This window comes from Streptopelia decaocto, assembly GCF_964273445.1.
Source record: "Streptopelia decaocto genome assembly, chromosome: 2".
NCBI classification, from domain to species: Eukaryota; Metazoa; Chordata; class Aves; order Columbiformes; family Columbidae; genus Streptopelia; species Streptopelia decaocto.
Window position 1 is genome coordinate 125826128 of NC_138655.1, and position 13204 is coordinate 125839331.

Consider the following 13204-nt stretch of genomic DNA (forward strand, 5'->3'; position numbering starts at 1 on the left):
CAGAAATGGAATAATTAAGAAAAAATATTTCAAGCAAAGGAGATCAACATGAAAAATAGGCTTTTTGGTAGAAATTATTAAATATTCACTGCCCACTTGAATGTTAAACCATGTTGTAAATGATTGTGAAGTATGGTGACTTCTCTGCCTTCCTCTTAAAATGCTGATACAGAAAGATCGGGGTTGAAGAGGGACTATAACCATAGAAAACAACCTTTGGGATAGTCTATCAAACAAAAAAAAGAGCCTTTCATTGTTATTGAATGTTAAAAATAATGTGCTTTTCACTGTATTGAACCATGTGAATTTCAGCAGTTTAAGCTGTAATGAAGTCTTCTGAAAGTATTAACCCTTTGACCTTGATAATGCTTCTCTGTCAATATACTGAGCAAAAGGATAGAAAAACAATAACTATTGTTTAAAGTGGAGCTTTCGGATCAGAGAGCCATGATGACATATTGCAACAAAGTTATTGTGAAACCTTCTCTTCTTACTGTTCAGTTTTCCTTCTTATATAACTTTAATATTGTTCCTGACAGCTCTGTTTCCCTTTTCCTAAGTTTTCCCTTCATAGGTTTGACTTGTTCTTTTTTTATTTCTCATCCTCCTTCTTACATGATTCCTCTTCAGCTGAGTTCATTACTTGGTGCGTTTCTTGCTAGCGTTCTCTCTTTTTTTCAATAATACTTCACTCTTTTGCAAGAAGAACATGTTTAAAGCAGTATCAGGTTCAAGGATGCTAATGCTCCAGTAGTTTCCTTCCTCTGTTTTCGCTTGCTGTGTGTCATGTTCTAGATCATTACATGGTTTGCACAACCTTTACGTCCAACCTAGTCATCAGGTTCATCTCTCTGTTCTATTTCTTCTTTGTTTTAAAGGTTTTCTGATGCTTTATTAAAGTTGCATGGATTTTGAAGTACAGTCACCAGATTTTTCTGAGCAAGAGAAGCCTGTTTAGAAAGGCTTGTTCAAAAATAAGTTACTTTCTATTTGGTATGCAATCTATTATCCTCTGAGGGCATATATTCTCTACTAAGTTACCATTCGTCTGCTTTGCTCTGGACTGACTCAGACTGCTGATACTAAAGTTGAAATAAAGCTGTCAACATTTCATCAGAGCATGAAAAGTAAAGCGCACACGTAAAAATTGACAGGGAGAATGAGAGTGTCAACCTTGGAATCCCCAGGAAGAGAAGTCTCACAATACCTTCCACAGAAGTGGACACTTGAGATTCCTCTTTTGCTGGAAAAGAAATGGGTTATTAATTTGTTTACTTGAAAGCCAATGATTACAATGAAACAAATCTCTTTTCAGACAGTCCCTTTAGACAACAAGGCTTCATGGGATGTTCTTTTTATCTTGTGTTTTCTGTGTCTGCAGGAGAAAGATGTGATGATTACACCTATGCCATTTGCAAGGCCACAGGACTTGGGCCCATCTATTGCTATTGTAGCAAAGGTAAACCAAATTCAGGATCATCTGCTGAAGAAACACGATATTGAGCTGTACATGCATCTGAACCGATTGGAAATTGCTCCACAGATTTATGGAATGTAAGTTTTTGCAAAGCATTATTTAATTCCTTCTTGGTTTATTTCATTGTATTAGGGCATTTTTTTTTCCTTAAATTTAAGATTAGTGAAAACACGATAGAAAGAAGTAGTTGTTATCTGTTAGGTGTTACTAAATTGGCAGCATTACAGTAAATGACACCGCACGGTTATATTTGTGACAGGGGCATTCCCAGTAGAGATAAAGTCTGTTCAGCAACATGTTAGAGAACTTGATGAAGACTGCCAGTGCAGTGATGAAGTATGTTCTGAGTCAAATACATGTCCTACCTGTGCTTTTGCTATAAGAAGAACTGGGATAATAGGACACAAAGAAGAGGGCAGAGGGGAAATCATTAGTGTTGAATGGTTTATTTACTTATTTCTATCACCAATTCAGTATGAATGAAGTTTTCCCTATTGTAATAATGGGATTTTGGATACTGGTAGTACAGATGTGGTGGGGCATGTTAAAAGCTAAGGCATGGAGATAATAAAGTACCTGTGTGATGGGTCAGCCCAGGTAGTCTTTTTTCCATTGAACTGGCTCAGATCCGTTCAGCTGGTTTTGTATCATGTGTCCTGTTCCAGGGGGTGCTTCTTGGACCAGGTAAGACTTTGGATGTGGCCTTGTTCATGTGTTTGCACAGCATTGCATCCAAACCTGTTTGGCTGCCATAGTCAATATGGGTCAATACAGAGCATGGAACCTCGATGAACCATGACTTAACTGTGGTTTTGAGAAGGAATTTTGCCTTCATCACTTGGAATTCTAGACAGTTGGCTCATTTTGATAATTCCTTAAAGAGTTGGTGAACCATATGTACAGTTGCAGTGACAGAAAAATTACACTTTTAATTTGTTCTATTTTTCATTTTTTACAATGATATAAAATTAAGCTTGGCTTTGGCTTAAATAATAAAAAAAAAGGTTTAATTTCTAGGTGTGAGTTTCCAAATGTAATTGTGAGTTACATTTAACAACTCAATAGAAAATGTAAAAAGGGAGGGAAAAGGTGACTAGGTAAATGTCAGGCCATAACTGCAATACTTAACATTAAATTCTAATTTGATGTTATAGTAAAATGGAAAAATGCTGTGACATAGAGAAGAGTTAAACTAAGACGAAGTAGTAGTCCCAGACTTACAAATAACACGTATTTGGAAGATAAATTTAATTCTACTAAACTTATTTACATAGTTTTGATAGCAATGGGTTACAGGGAGAGGGAGAATAAACCAGGTAAACTCAAGGTATTAAAGGTACAAAGAGGACACATTGTCCTATTACAGCATGTTTTGCATAGTGTGGAGTTGTGTATTTTCTTAATATCGTCACTAGTCTGAAAGAGAAAGCAAGCATCCCTAATAAACTTCAGGGGTAGTAATGAATAAGTATGCAGTGTAAATTTCAAGGAAAACAAAAAGACAGTGTTTCTTTTTTATGCAGTCTTATGAAAACACACAGAAAATAAAATAAGATAAACCTCAGAAATTTGCAGACAGATATTTTGGGGAAAAATAATTTGTACTGTAAGTATTCACTTCAGTATAAGATTTTGCCTCTCAGTAAGAGAAATAATTGAAAGAAAAAAATCAGACTTTAGCTCAAACTATAACATTATACAGAAGAACAGTGCAGTCTGGTGTGGCATAAATAGAACTGAATCTGAATAAAGAAATTTACAGTTAAGGGAATGAATTATGAGAGAGAGCTTCAGGCTGACTATCAGGAAAGCCTTACTAACAGGGAGCTGTTAGACTGTAAAATAATATATCAAAATTAACAAAGGAAAAACCATCAGCATATTTTAAAGACAGGCTTTGAAAAGCTCTCAGAAATGGGTAGTATCATAAAGAATGACTATGCACTGGCAGAAGAGGAAAGTAGGTTGCCTGTGAGGTCATATCCTTCTCTGATTTCTGATTTAATATAGAGGACAGGAGAAAAAGAAAGGGAAAGGAACATGACTGTGTTGTATTATTCTCACCTTTAATGATGTCTGAGCTTTTCAGAATAGTAATTTCCAGTAGCAAGCCAGCTGACAGTCTCAGATGTTGGATCTTTTCCTGTATTTAGCATTTCTTGATCTAGAAACAGCATTTCTTTAATGTAATAGGTTATTAATAATTGCTAAACCTAACCCAAGTGCAGAATTCATGTGAGCTTTTTGCTGAAGTTTATTGTTTTGCTGAAGTTTATTGTTTTGCTGAAGTTTGTTGGATTTGCCAACAATAAATACTTACCTGACAGCCATCAGTCAAAAAGCATACAAATTTTTGTATTATCACTCAAAAAGCATACAAATGCTAGAAGGAAGACTGGAAACTTTCCTCAAAACATATTGTGGCATTCCTGGTGAAAAGTGTCAACATGAAAGACTGGTATTTAGTGGCAGTCTTCCGTAGCCTGAGTGAGTTATACAGTTAATTTATATAAAAATATAGTATTTTATACTTTGCATCCTTCTATAACCTTCTGAGGGAAGGTAGAAACAATTCTTGTATTTTCATACAGTTGATTTCAACCTTTGATGTTTACAAATAGTCCTTTTATTTTTCAAACATTAGGGAGACTTGTTCTGCTGGGAGGGCAGGTACCCTGGTCTGTTGTACAATTCCATGTTCAGAAACTGTGATTACACGCTTCTTGAAATTATGCTTACCTGCTTACAAGACCAACTTTAACAGGCATTTCAGTACGTGTGATACGACTCTTTAATTTTGGTTGCTGTCCAGTGGTGCAAAAGTTGTATACTGGCTTTGTGGAAAAGTGTACTCATTATAGTAATTATCATATCACAAAATGTTAGGGGGGGATTGGAAGGGACCTCGAAAGATCATCTAGTCCAATCCCCCTGCCGGAGCAGGAACACCTAGATGAAGTTACACAGGAAGGCATCCAGGCAGGTCTTGAATGTCTCCAGAGTAGGAGACTCCACAACCTCCCTTGGCAGCCTGTTCCAGTGCTCTGTCACCATCACTCAGAAGTTTCTTCTCAAATTTAAGTGGAACCATTTGTGTTCCAGTTTGTACCCATTACCCCGTGTCCTATCAGTGGGAAAAAAACATATATTTTTTCTTCATTGGTTAGTCCTCTGCAAACCGCAGTGTCATTAGCCTGGTCTGCCAGGCTGCACACTGGAGGTGCTGCAAGTACAGAAGAAATCTTTTTCTCTGGGTAGTTTACATTTTGTGAAGTTTTAGCTCAAGTGAGTGGATATCTTTATCTTCTGGAGTGCATTAGTGAACAGACTTCAGTTACATGGCTGTCTCATTTCATTGCTGATCAGAAAGAGAACCCTGTTAGTTATAGTAGGGTAGACATAAGTGTGTGTATATACATATGGGTGTGTATATATATATAGGTGTACATATACTAGGGTCCCGGCTATGCCACACTTCTGTGCTCTGATCATTCAAGTTGGTGTCATATACAGTAGCAGCCTTAGCACTGGAATTTCTGTAGCTGGAAATTTTGTGAGATGGCTCATTCATTGACTTGCAGTCAGCTGCTGCGTGTCCCTGTGATAATTATTCAGCTGCTATCAATGTCACCCAAAATGGAACCAGCAATAAGGCTTTGTGCCTTATGATTCTTCAGTCTTCTTTATTTGCCACGTCTCTAGCTTGGTTTTAGACCCTAAAATCATGTTTTGCAGAATAACATTTTTTCAAATTCTTGGTAGCACTGGAAATTGTGTATGGTCTAACCAAACTATCATAGTTGCCTAATCATGCCTCATTTTGTAGTTTGTTAAGTAAAGCAGAAGAAAGGTTTGAAAATAAATTGGAATTGATTACATCAACAGTTCAGTGACATGCTTCCTGATAATAAACTTTTCTCTAAATAAAAACAAAAAAAATGCTCAGATTGAACAAAAAGATTGGATACTCTGAAGGGCTGACAGATTGAATATGCAGTTTAATTGTAAAATTAGATGAGTTAACAATGATTAATGTCCTAGGTTAAATGGTATTCTAGTGTTAATTTCTTTGACCCTTACATCTAATTCATGTTAAAGTACAAAATAATTATTGCAGAACCACTCTGCAGCTTCTGCGGTGGCCAAGTGTTTGCAGTGGCAAATTAAGCAGGTCGTGCTCTCAGCTTGAGAAGGGACAAAGTTTGAGGAAAGTCTTCATATAACTGTATTTTAAGACATTTTCTTCCATTTCTAGTAATTTTTAGTAGAGGACTTCTTTGACATTTCATTGGAAAGATGAATCAATTTGAAAAGTCCCACATAATATGATTATTATTTCTACTTTATGTTGTGTAGTGGGGGTTTCAAAGTGAATTATCTTGGATCAAATGAAATTTTCATAGAACTGCATGCAATAAGTACAGCCAGATCATGTAAATATATATGATACGGTTGTATAGAAACACTGCATACAAAGAAAATGACAAGGCATAAGTGTAAAAAGCTTTATTTAAGAATGAATATGAACTGTTGGCATAAACTCACTAGCTTCTGCATCTTAACAGTGATGGCGATATTACATTGGTTAAGCAAACTCCTCTTAAGCACATACCCAACAGACAATAAAGTGCATGCAGAAGTGAGCGTAAATATTTCATGACAGCTTAGTCTTGGTACAAAAAAAAGGCCTTCTTAGAACATTCAGTGCCAGTGACTTTGCCTCCCGCTGCCACCCTGCTCTATGATGATCAATCAGACAGACAGACTGCCTACTGCAGCTCAAGATGTGGTTTCAGCCCTTTAGGCTGACACCACCATTATACTTCAGGAAGAAGCCTATTTCATGAAGCAAAGGAAAAAATAAAATTAAGAGAAGGCTGGAAACCAAGTTACAAGGTAACTAGGCATGAGTGTAGCTTGGAAACTAGCGTTAGAAAGGTTATGTGACAACAAAGTCAACAGCAGATGTGCTGCTCCACTATTACTATTCTTAGCTGGTTTGCTATGAGCAGTGCTGTGGGGCATCCACCTGTTTTAGTTTCTCTCCCATGCCATTACGGTACCAGGCGGTATTCTTTTCCGTAAGCACATTGGTCTCTGGAGGGAGAATATAAAGGATTTTGCCTGTGCAGTGAAGGAACATAAATCATAATCATTGTATCCAGGGAAAAAAAAAAAAAAAAAAAAGAAAATAAAAAGTCCCACCAGTCATCAGAATAAGAAATCTTCATAATCTCTAGAGAAAGATCAAAGATCAGTTTTCCTAAGGAGAGCTTTACAGATCACTAGGATGCCTGGGTTTATTTTGGATTCTCACACTTCACCAAAAAAAAAAAAAGAGAGAAATAATTGTTCCAAACCAATTACAGTTCTTCTGTAGTTTTTAATCCAGTGTCATAAATTAATTGGACAGCAATTACAATGAAAGCAACTTTGAGCTATTGTGGATGTAGTAGGAGAACCACCAAAATCTGGTCTTGCTAGTAAAGTAAAGGAGAATCTAGCAAGGGCGAAGACAAAGCAAATACGAAGTCTTTCTAAACAAAGTAATAATTCTAATTTGAATGTCCAGGACCAAACTAATCCTGAACTTAGTAGCTGATACTGCTGTTGATTTCCAGTAATTATTTTCTGTTTGACTGAAACAAAGCATTACATATAAAGCACATTTTAATGGAATATAAATCCTAGCTTCTCTGTCAGTAGAGGGCTTGTTAAGGATTTAATGCTAGATGAAAAGGCCTTTCTAAGAAAGGTTGCAATCCACTGTTGCTCCCAGAAATTGAGATAACAGGCTGCTGGATTTTTACATAAAGCTTTTGGGGGCTGACTCAGACAACTCAAGACTTTACCGTGAGTTCTGTCTTGCATAGTGAAAAAAGTATTGTGGGAAGGAACCAGTAAGTTCAAAGTTAGGTGACAGAAGAAAACGCATCTGAAGCTAATTGAGAAAGCTACAATATGTTTTAATGGAGAGGAGGATTGCCTCACCTGCTGTTGACATACCAGTTGTATTACGATGGTTTACTAACTCAAAGGATTTGCTCTGTGCAAATAAATGTGGACGGTTCTTGAAGCATCAGGGTGCTTCAGGTATCTCATTTTCAGGCAGCAAGGAAATCCTGCTTAGCTCCAGAAGCTGCTTTTCTTCTGTTTTGAAGCGAGGCTACTCACCCTTTTGTGTTCTTAAAAGATAGATATCTGTTGCTCATTATTGAGTTTCTCCAAAAAGCTTTCTGGTTCATTGATTGAAAAAATGTATATTTCATTTTGTGCTTGCTGCTTGTTGTGTATTAGGCTGAAAATTATAGTATGCTGAACTTCCAGTTTTATCCTTTTTCCTGACTGTCACAAATAGTATTTTAGTCTTATCTTAGACTTAAGACTTTAACATAGACATAATGTAAAAGCCCACTCTATAAACAGAATGAAGGATTGGTTGAGGTGTCAAAAGTGTTCATCTGAGTTTTACTCTCCTGCCGCATAATTATGTGCTGAGATGATAATGAGTAGTACTGGATGGCTGTGAGGATGGAATGCAGATTTGTCATTATGTTGTTCCTTGATGCAGGTGATGTGCTTCCCATATGAAGTACAGGGAATTATCTTTATCTGGGAAAGAAACAAGCAAGAAAGCTTCCATTTTGACTTTTATCTCATACCCTTAAAAAAACCCCATATCTGGTGGAATTAAACATAAGTAGGGTTAGAGGCCAGTGGATTTGAATAGAACAAATAATCTTTCTGAAACCTGTGATGAGTTTACTAGGAATATATACATGTGTTTGAAAGGCTGTCTTTGTTGGTTTGGGGTGTTTTTTTTGGTTTGGTTGGTTGGTTTTGGGGGGCTTTATGTTTGGCTTGGAGGTTTTGGTTGGTTGGTTTGTTTTTGTTTGGTTTGTTGTCTTTTGCTTTTTGTTTGTTTTACTTTTGTAGCCAGTAGCTATTTACTATAAAAGCTGAAAAATGTAAGGAATTTAAGGTGCCTTATATCAAATACTTACTTCTCCATTGCTTTCTTTATACTTAAATCACATCAGCTGTTCATGTTAACCAGTACTGTTTAATTTCATGCATCATTTTGTTTCTTTCAACTACACAGAACTTAGTCTAGAAAATTCATGTTGGAAATTGGTTGAGAAAAGTCAATAGGTAGGTCAAGCAGTTGTTGGAGAAAGCATCTGTCTCAGGATATGCCTAAAAAATGAAACTGTGCTAACATGCACATGTTAACATGATATTAGCAAGCAAAATACAACACTTGGGACTTAAGCACTTGATAGCAAACAAAGCATTTCCCCATAGAATCCAAGTCTGTGGATAATTCGTTTTCTGGTTAACCAGTGCTTCTTCCTCAGTACTTAGTCTTGCCTGGTCTATCTGAATCAATTTAGTATGTGCAGACATACATTCCTAGCATGCCCTTTATTTTCCTGTGAAAACATACCTTTGGGGATGATAATAAAGTAACGGATAGAACCATGTGTAACCATCCAGCAGGGACAGATCATCCTGTCGTGAATCCTTAAGATAAAAGCCAATACCCAAAGATAATCTGAAGACTGCTAAACCCTGAGAATCTTTTGGTTGTTTTGCATCATCCCAATGCACTTAAACAATACCACCCAAAGAGAAGCCAGTAAACCAGTAAACACATTTTAGTGACTAATGTGTAAAAATTATACTGTCATCTTTAAATATAACTGAAATCAAGTGGGTAGTACAGATAAGAGAATTTTGTTTGAAATATTTAAACAAATGAGCATGAAATACTTAAATGCACGATGTAGGCCTGCTGGAAGCACAGAAAGTAAGTTTCGTAAAAAACTCAAAGTTTTTAATATTTCATTGTTATTCCATGTCAGAATAAACTAGACCTGTTTGGATTTCATGGATGGGGAGAAGAATGACAGGGAATTGTGTTCAAGAAAGAAACAATATGAACTGCTTTAGGGTGTGGGATATCAGCTTCAGGGATAGCACAGTCTTCAGTCTGAGTCTCGCTCAGCCTAGGACAACATATTAATCATCTAGTTCTTCAGGGTTGTTTTCATCTGAGTCCTTAGTTTTAGCAGAAAATTATATCCTGAAACCACAATTCATCCCCGATGAAAATATTGTTGAAATTAGTGAAATAGTAATTCTGTATGAATTCTGTCTGCATTTTCTCTAGAGGTGCCTGGTTGTGCAATGGAATGCAGCTAATCTGGAAAATGAAAGGCGATTCAGTGTCAGCACTGCAGAGAATGCTTGCTTTTTCTCCCCACAAAAGTAAGAGTTAACCAGGCGGTCAAGTCAGTTCAATGCTTGTTTGCACTTCGTATAATGAGCATAGTTCTTGGATATACCCATTTCCACCCCTCTGGACAGTGCTCTCTCCCCCTTCAGTCTAACCAAATGGTACAGACTGAGGTGAGGGGTTTGGAGGGAAAAAAAAAGCCACCAAGGCGGGGAATTCAGGAGACAACCTATATAATTCTGATTATGTCTTTTGAGTTTTCTCTGACAGCTGTTCTATTGGGAGTTCTTGAGTTGGAAGCACATGCAACAGCAGAAGGTCTTGCCCTGAAACTAATACAACTGACTGTCCTAACTTTTAAAATGGGTGAGCTGGATAGTAGTTCTCCATGACTTTGTGAACCTGCTTCCAGTATCTTGCTAGACTTGTAGAAGCTTTAGCAATAAAAAAAAATAAAAAATCTTCTTCCAAATAGGTCATTCCTTGAGTATCTTTTCTGGTTCTGATGTGGTTTTAAGCAAGAATTTTTAAAAGTATCCTATGAAATATTAAAGCAAGTCAGCCATATCTGAAAAATAAAATCCATTAACACAGGTCACAGGAATAGGTTGCTCAAGAGTAGTGCTGTTAATTAGGGTGCACAGTTTTGTCTAACTTTTGCATATTGTATGAATTCACAGTATTTTAGTCTAGGTGAAGAATGAGAAATTAGTTTTGAGAAATATTTCTAAAAATAGAATTATTTTACCAAAATAGTACTGTGAAAATAGTGACAATATTTCATCAACCCTCTTACTGAAGGTGATAGCACAAGGCTCTAAAGGGTTAAGTTATGTAACTTAGTGTGAAGCCCCCACACATTTTGGCAAGAAGAGAAAATCTGTGCACAGCACTGCAAAAGAGAATTGCGTAGTGAAAAAGAACAAAAGCAGACAAGAGTAGGAGCTCATTTCAAATACATGTTTTGAAATCAATGAATGAGGCACACCTGAATTTTTGCAGAAAGCCAGGGGTGCTGCTCTTCTGTTTTCTTCCTCTGAAAACACTCTTAACATGCCATTCGCAGCTTGGTGTAAACTGCTGTTGTGACATCCTTGAATTTTCAGGTAGCACTGTTTCTAAGGAAAGGAGGCCGTGGATGCACCTAGACCTTGTTATTCAATTGTGAATGTATTGGCAACAGGGCAATGATTTTTCCCAAATTTCAGAGATTCAAAATGGCATCACCCAGTATAATATCAGCTTGGGAAGTCCACAAGAGAGCATCTCTTTTCATAGACTTTTACACTGGCTTCTGTAATTTTTAATGATCTTCTTTATTTCTTATCACCTTATTTGAAATTAGGACCATACCATGTTAGCAGGCTTTCCCTATGTTTGTCTTTCAAGTTTGAAAAAGTGTTCAATACAGTGATCTTTGAATGCCACACAAGCCGTATGTTTTATTTTGCTCTTGGTCTTGAGAAAGGAGAGAGAGAAAAGAAATTTCGTATTTTCTGTGTTTTAAGTTCATATTATAATGTAATAAGATACAATATAAAGAAACACCCCCTGCTTCAGATTGCTATTACTCCTACCAATAATGCTACCAGGTTTTTATTAACAGAAGTAGAGAAGTTTGTAAAAAATATTTTGATACTTTGGATAAATCTATACACATACCCAAGTGTGCAATGTAGCAGCAGAAGAACTGTGTAATACGTTGCGTGTTATTAAATATCACTACAGTGCTTAAATCAAAATTCCAGACAGCATCTAAACACGGTCCTTAGTTTTTTACAACTTACATCAATAAATGTTGTGTGTTCTGCTGGAATTTGAGCTTGGGCCTTCTGGTTTATTCGGTTGCTCCTAACAAGTACACATGGGAATGGCATGCAAAATCAGCACTATCAGGTTTGGGAGTTTTTTTAATAATGCAAATATACTGAACTGTAAGTGTATGAGACTTCTTGAATCAAGGAATTCTCCCCATTGTCTTACTTATGAATGAGAGAAATAGCATAAGAGTAATCAGGCAATAGAAGAAAAGAAATAATTCCCACAGAAAGTTTGCAACATGCCATTCTGCTTTATATCTAGAAAAGTGAATGATTGCACATTTATATTTGTATAGACTGAACGGTAAAAACGATAATGGCATCTTTCACCTCAGCTAATTCATATGTTAGTATTAATGGTTTGAGATATTCTGTGTATTGAAAAATTGTTTAAAAGAATTGAAATCGATTTAATTCCTCTTTTCCTTATTTCAATAATTGTAATTGAAAAAACCTTTTTAATGGTATAATCCCATGTCCAACCAAAGTACTTAGTTATACATCCTGCTTCACCGTATGTCTGAGCTCTGGGACTCTGCCACTGAAACACGTCTCCTGATTTATCTTCTGTCTAAACTATTTCTTACATTATGACTCTGTGCTGCAGCCTTTGATATTCCCCGTGACATCATGAGACAGCTGTGTTACATTGTGTTTAAGCAGTACTAAACCTTTAAACTTTAAACGAATATTTTTCTTCTTGGAGGTATAAATAGAATATGTAATAAGCATCTGTGGGATATGCAATTAATGTCACTTGTGAGGAAAGACCTTCATGATGCACTTGGGTTTTGGCACTCTTAAATTATGAGCTCTTTACTACACTCATGGGATAAATTCCATATCCCCCAGATGCTTATTATGTATCTTCCATCTCCCTTAATTCCTATTAGCTGGATTAGTAGTTGTTGTGATGTTGAGGTTTATGGTAATTTAACTGGGGTGGTTCTCAGTGATCAATAAATAAACTTCAAAAGTTTAGTAATTTTTATTTTCTGGCAATTCCAGTGTGTATAGCTGTAACAATTTACATTAAATGCTGGTTGCGTATAACAAAAACTTTGGTCAACTCTACACATCAGGGTATCCAGTATGTAAATTTCAAAAACCAAGCAAATATATAAAGGCAAAAGATTTCAATAGCCAAGAATGAGCTGAATTACAAGGTTTTGGGGTGACCAAGACAGAGGTACTCCCTTTAGCATCTGCAAATCTTAAATATATATATATATATATTTTTTTTTTTTTTTTTGCGTAGAGAATAAATATTTTGTTGTTAAATGACAATATTATTAATGTTCTAGTCACAGTCATTATCTGAAGAGTTTGTCAAACTGGTACAGAATGGCCTAGATTAGTTATCAACTCAGGAGCAAATAAGATTTTTAAAAGACTCAATAAAGTCCAGTGATTAATTGTTATATATTCTGATTCATGCCTATCCCATTTTATCTAATTTAATGAAAGTCTAAAATGATGATTAATCCTTTCACACTAGCAGTTGCTGGTACATCCATTACATGTCCAATCTGAATTCCTCTGCCAAGGAGTTAACTACTATTTTGAACTTGGTGTGAAAAATATCATTATAAATTTCATTAACCTGATCATCAAATTTAAAGAAGTCAACTCGTAAAATCCATTACTACATATCATGCATCGAAGATT

The 13204-nt window shown here is 36.1% G+C and overlaps 1 protein-coding gene across 13 annotated transcripts in view; it reads left to right on the plus strand.

Moving 5' to 3' along the window:
- Positions 1-13204, plus strand: part of TBC1D5 (TBC1 domain family member 5) — a 315400-nt gene that overhangs the window by 195210 nt on the left and 106986 nt on the right. For all 13 annotated transcript variants that reach the window (XM_082046566.1, XM_082046568.1, XM_082046562.1 and 10 more), the window contains one exon: positions 1382-1554. In XM_082046566.1, coding sequence (XP_081902692.1) covers positions 1382-1554 — 173 coding nt within the window. The remainder of the gene's footprint in view (positions 1-1381; positions 1555-13204) is intronic.